Raw genomic sequence first — 6000 nt, forward strand, 5'->3', positions numbered from 1 at the left:
TAAACAGTAATATACACAAAGTCACGAACCATTTTTGATCAGTAAAACTTCAGATTCTACTTTCTACCGAAGAAAAACAACCAAAAAAAAACTCTTTTTTAATTTTAAGTAAAACCCACTTGGGTATCAAAATATACATATAAAGTTAGACTCGATGGTTACACTCCCGTTATTTTCCATCAACCGATAAAGAAAACAACAGTGATGGTATTCATCAGATACAAATGATCTACATAAATAACAGACATCCTCATTTGAAACTACTCCGAGGGCGCTAGAGATAAATAGAATGCACAAACTGTGTATTATTAGCTTTCGTAAAAAAATAGTGGATGACAAAAGAAAAGAAAGCTTAAATATAGTTGATTCATGGGATAATGTTCTTGTGTTGCTGTGCCTTGGTCTAAATCAGTATATGCCTCATTATTTACTCCGCGGATTCGATAAGCTCACGGAAACCCGCAAGCCCGATGGACTTTTATCCGGCTCGGCCCGCGAGAAAGCCCGCCAAAGCCTGCTTCCGCGGGTAGAGGATCGGGCTTAGTTTAACCCGCCAAGTCCGAATCAAATATTATACATACATATTCTATTAGGTTTAGAATAAAACTATCGCATTATGAAACGACTATATAAAGGAAACTTTTCAGGATCGATTGACACGAGCCAATATGATTGGTATATATATTTAGTGACCCTGTAAAAATTTCATCTAATTCGGACCTCATTTGACCGTCGAAATATCCGATAAACCGAAAACACCACTAATATGCCCTAAGGGATGATTCATTACCAAGATGCGAACGCCGAAAGTTAATTTGGCGAAGCCTCGATCAATAGGGTTTTAATATGTCAAAACACCTCTTTTTTGGTTGACCGTAGATACGGACGGTCAAACCATGTCCAAAACAGACGAAATTTTTACGGGATCCCTAAATATATATACCGATCACATCTGCTGGTGTCAATCAACCGTATTTTCGAACTGGAGTTGTTGATCGCCGAAGTGTCTACTAATGTATCATAACTTTTTATATTAAGTTTAGAATAAAACTATTGCATTATGAAGCGACTGTATAAAGGAAACTTCTTGGGATCAATCGACACCAGACGATATGATCAATATATATATTTAGTGACACTGTAAAAAAAATTATCCAATTCAGACCTCGTTTGACCGTCGGAATTTCCAATAAACCAAAAACACCACTAATATACCCTAAGGAATGACCCATTACCAAATTGTGAATGCTTAAAACTGTTTACACATTTTTAATCACATAATTTTTGTCATCGATCGTGCACGGTCGCAACGAGAAAACTCATTTGGGAAAACCCCGGTCAATGAGGTTTTAATATGTCAAAACACATTTTTTTACCGTAGGTACAGAAAGTCAAACCATGTCCAAAATGGACGAAAATTTTACAGAGTCCCTAAATATATATATCGATCACATCTACTAGTGTTGATCAACAATATTTCGAAACTAGAATTTATTTGTGACTTTTTGTTAGAATATTTTCAAAGAATTATTTTATTGTTCTAAATCCTTAAATAAGAGTATTATGTTTTTTTTTTCTAATACAAGCCGGCAAAGGTCCGGCTCGTAAAAGCCTGCAAGGCTCGGTCCGCAAAAACCCGCAAGGCCCGCTTTAGATAGGCCGACTTGGATTTTCATATTTGTGAAAATAACCAGCCTGGTCCGGCCAGACCCGTTTTAGATGGGTGGGTTTGGATTTTCATATTTGTAAAAATATTATGCCCGTCACTTATCTAAATGTACTAAGACCCGGCCCAGACCAATCCGTTGATGAGCCCTAACTGTGGTGTTGTTGTCGAGGCTTTTTCTTGTTTTTAACAGCGTGGCTCATGATAGCTTTGTCACTTTGTGTAACCAATAATGCGGGGGTGCAAATTGTGGCAGCATGTATAATTGGTGGCAAGCGACGAACAATGTTTGGCTTGGGGTTTAATGCGACGGAAATGGTCATATAGTGGATTGGACGGGACAAGTTTTTGGGACGAGATTATTCCTCCTACTAATCGAGGGGATGAAAGGGAGGATGCTCAGGGTAAGATACGATCTTTTATTTTATTTTTAAATTTTAGTATATATTGATATATGTTATATATTCCACATCCGATGGTCAACATTAGTTATGATTGAAGTCAGAAAAATAATATATATTTTCAACCTTTAGATGTGAGATCTATAACATACGTTAGATGTGAGATGTATAACATACGTTAGATGTACAGTAAATTAACCCATATTTTTTATCAGGATTTAAATTTGCTCGCCCCCACATGTGAGGATCTATAAGGAGTATAGTAGGGCTGGACTTTTTGACACCGAAAAAACCGAAACCGGCCATAACCGAACCGCACCGAAACCGAGAAACCGGAATTGAACGGAATCACCGCGTCGGTGTCGGAAACCAAACCGAACCGAGTAATTGGTGCCGGTTATCGGTTTCATGCTTTCAAAAAATCGGTGGAAACCGAACCGAACCGAGAATTGACATTTAAGGTTATAACTTGTATTTGATGAACATATGTAATCCATTGGGTGCTTATGCAAAACATAGATTTGGTAATAAATATATACATGTATAGATATGTGATTTTGTACAAGGTAATATATGATTTTGATTTTTGTATGTGTACAATTATGCATGCAGAGATCTAATGTAATGTTTTTGGGTTTTGTCAACTAGCCCTCATGTTAAGACAAGTCTGAACATCCGGTGATGAAACTCATGAGGTTTAATGTGTATTTTGGTTAACTTGTTGTGTTTCAGCAAAACACTATTTTTGTTTACTTAATATTTGAGTTATTGATATTTGGTGAATATAACTTAATTAAAGTATTGAACTTGTAGCTTACTCCTTCACTTTTAATCTTTTTATTTTCACTAGTCAAGTACGAAATGTCAATAAGGATATTAGGTTTTGTAACCGAAACAAAACCGAAACCGAACCGAAATATAGGTTAACCGAAACCGCGGTTTCTATGTATATTTTTCGGTTTCGGTTTTGAAAAACATGAAACCGAAAATTCAGTGTCGGTTTTCGGTTAGTGCTCATAAACCGAACCGTTGGCACCGAGTCCAGCCCTAGAGTATAGTACAATCAATTTTACATTGAGAGGATTATTACTTTTTCTCAAGGACAAAAGACTATGAGCAGCACCTATCTTACTTACAACTTACACTAAGGACAATCCAAAATTCCAAATGCTTAGTTGCTGAACATATCCATCTCCTTTCTAAAACCAGGCATAGCAGTCTCTCTCAAATTCATCATAATCTTGAACCCATCTTTCTTTCCATTGCTTCCAGAAGAAGGCAAGAAAAAGCAAGGCTCAACGCTCCCAAGCAAGTTCCTCGAAAGCAGCAGCACAGTCACAGGACCTCCCCACCCAAAATCAACCGTCGAGTGCCACAAGTGCCTCCAATCCGTGAACCCGCTCACTTCTTTTCCGGCATTGATTCCCTCATCGTAATGCAGCTCTTGAAAATCGACGAGCGACCTCACATACTCATCTGTGGCATTGCTTTTGCTCTTCTTGATCCGATCTGCAACTTTCCACATTGGCCTCTTAATCAACTCCTCGGCGCTCAGCTTCACGTACATAGGAACGCAACCATTCCCCCAATACCCTGCCGGCAATGGCGGGCTCACTAGCTTCTGAACATTCAGTGCATACGCAAATGTCACCGTTTCGTCCATCGGAATCTCCGACGATCTCACCCTGTTAATTAAAGTGGTTTAACATTCCATCCATTATATATCGATCACAAACTAATGAAAACAGAAATTTGATACAGACACTAACCAGATGATGACTTACTTGGCACGCCATATATAAGCACCCAAAGCTTCAAAAGTAGTGAAGCTCAACCCAGACTGCTCCAATAGCTCGGTATTTAATTTCTCAATATACTCGTCCTTAACTTTAAAGCATTCCCTCAAAACCGGACCCAATTGCTTCCCATGTTCATACGGCGAGAATTTCGGGTCTAATTTCAAGAACTCATGCAGAACTGGAGCCTCCACTCGAGGCGGGTCTCTGGGCCGGAGCAAAACTGACCTATCCAGATGGGCTGTACTGAAATCTGATCCGACCCGCGCGCCAACTCTGCCATGGCGTTGAAGAACACAACGGCGCCCATTCCGTCGCAGAGAGAGTGCCCTATGGCGGCTCCGAGGGTGTACCCGCCGCATTTGAACACCGTGAGTTGCAACACGCACGGGTTTCTCATAGCCTCAACCGGGTCCGGGTCGGGCACCAACTGCTCGAGGAACTGACTGTCTGTGTCGTTGAGCTGACTCAGCGAGTCGAGAGTGGACTCTGCGGCGGCGCGTATGAGCGGGACGCCCTGGCCGCTGGAGCAGAAGAACTCGAGGCGGTTACCGTTTACACGGCGTCGGAGGGAGGCGGAAATAGGGTAGAAGTGGACGAGCGCGGTGGAGAGTGCGACGGAGATGACGTGGAAGGGGTCGGAGGAGTTGGTAGTGGAGGTAGTGACGTAAGTGCGGACGTAGCGGAAGGTGACGCGGAGGTTGGGGTCGTTGTCGAAGTGGGAGAGTGGGAGGACGTGGTCGTCAGAAAATGGGGGTGCGAAAGGAACAACGACGGCCGTGTCAGTGATATGACTTCCATATTCGGGTTTTCGGGTCGGGTTTGATTTGGGTGCATGGTTGGTGGTTTTGGCAGTTGTAAAGTTTCAAAATTTAGAGAGCGGGGGTGGTGGGCCGATATGATTGGTTGGTGAGAATTGGCGCGACAATCGATCCATGCCTCTTTTTTTAATGTGACACTTCCAAGTACCAACCACCCCACCAGCACTACTGCAAGGCCCAAATATATGGCCTATTTAGGATTATTTGTACGGTCATGCGCAACTTCTTCCTCTGGGTGTAATAACCCTAATTTTTCAAACAACATTTGAGTTTGATTTGAATTCCATAAAATTATGAAATTTAATTAGAATGAGTGTGAGTGGTTGCAACGTTATGAAACGAGAAACGGGAACGTTCTCGGAACGTTTAATTCGAAAAACGTTACGTTTCCGCAACGTATATATCGACTTTTATTCCGTTGCGCGGTTGCGAAAACTTCCTTCACAAAAGTTGTAGAGCTCGTCGATACGAGTGCGTGGACATGTGACGCGTTCGAATCGGACATCGGACATAAACGTTATTAACGTCGAAAGTTCATTTCCGATTTTGGAAACAAGTATAAAAGGGCATTTTTGAGATTAGGGTTTCCATAATTGGAAAACCCTATCTCTCTCTTCACTTCCGCCTCCCTCCCTCTCTCTCTCTCGGCCCGAGCTCCCTTTCTCTCTCAAAAAAATTCTCCTCTGCAATCTGGCATCTTCGGCCTCCGTGGCTCACACCGCCACACTCTAGGCCCGTGCGGCGGCGCGTGAACAGTATTCCATAACGGTATTTTGGTAATTTACTTACGTACGGTAAATGTGAATGTAAATTTTATTTACGTACGGTAAATGTAAATTAAATGTTACATACGGTAAATGTAAATATAAATTACTTTCAGTAATTATAAAAAGTAATTTGTAAAAGGTAATTTAGTAAATTTTATTTACTGAGATTGTATTTACATTTTGAATAGTATGTATACGTACAGAAATACGTAAATAGTATGCATACGTACAGAAATACGTAAATAGTATGCATACGTACAGAAATACGTAAAACAGTATGTATACGTACAGAAATACGTATTATTTGTGTATTAGTACAGTAATACATGAACAATAACCGTGAATAGTACCCGTGAACAGTAACTTCGTAAAAACAAAAAAAATTGAACAGTAACAGTTATTACTGTTTCGCATTTAAAGGTTTACGAAATGTTTCTAAATTCTTTTCTTATCTTTTCAAGGTGATCAATAAATCAAGGAAATGAATTATCTTAGGAAATTGTGGAATTACGCTCGAGTCGATAAGGTGAGTAAAATCTCACATATTTA

The 6000-nt window shown here is 40.4% G+C and overlaps 1 protein-coding gene across 1 annotated transcript; it reads right to left on the reverse strand.

The window, feature by feature from the left end:
- Window positions 1-3238: 3238 nt before the first annotated feature.
- Window positions 3239-4800, reverse strand: LOC126785721 (spermidine coumaroyl-CoA acyltransferase-like). Its single transcript, XM_050511346.1, is given in 4 exon segments — window positions 3239-3752; window positions 3852-4095; window positions 4098-4657; window positions 4790-4800. Coding segments are annotated over 4 exon segments (1329 nt in total).
- Between the last annotated feature and the right edge of the window lie 1200 nt (window positions 4801-6000).

Source organism: Argentina anserina, chromosome 3 (genome assembly GCF_933775445.1).
Source record: "Argentina anserina chromosome 3, drPotAnse1.1, whole genome shotgun sequence".
In the NCBI taxonomy this organism is placed as follows: domain Eukaryota; kingdom Viridiplantae; phylum Streptophyta; class Magnoliopsida; order Rosales; family Rosaceae; genus Argentina; species Argentina anserina.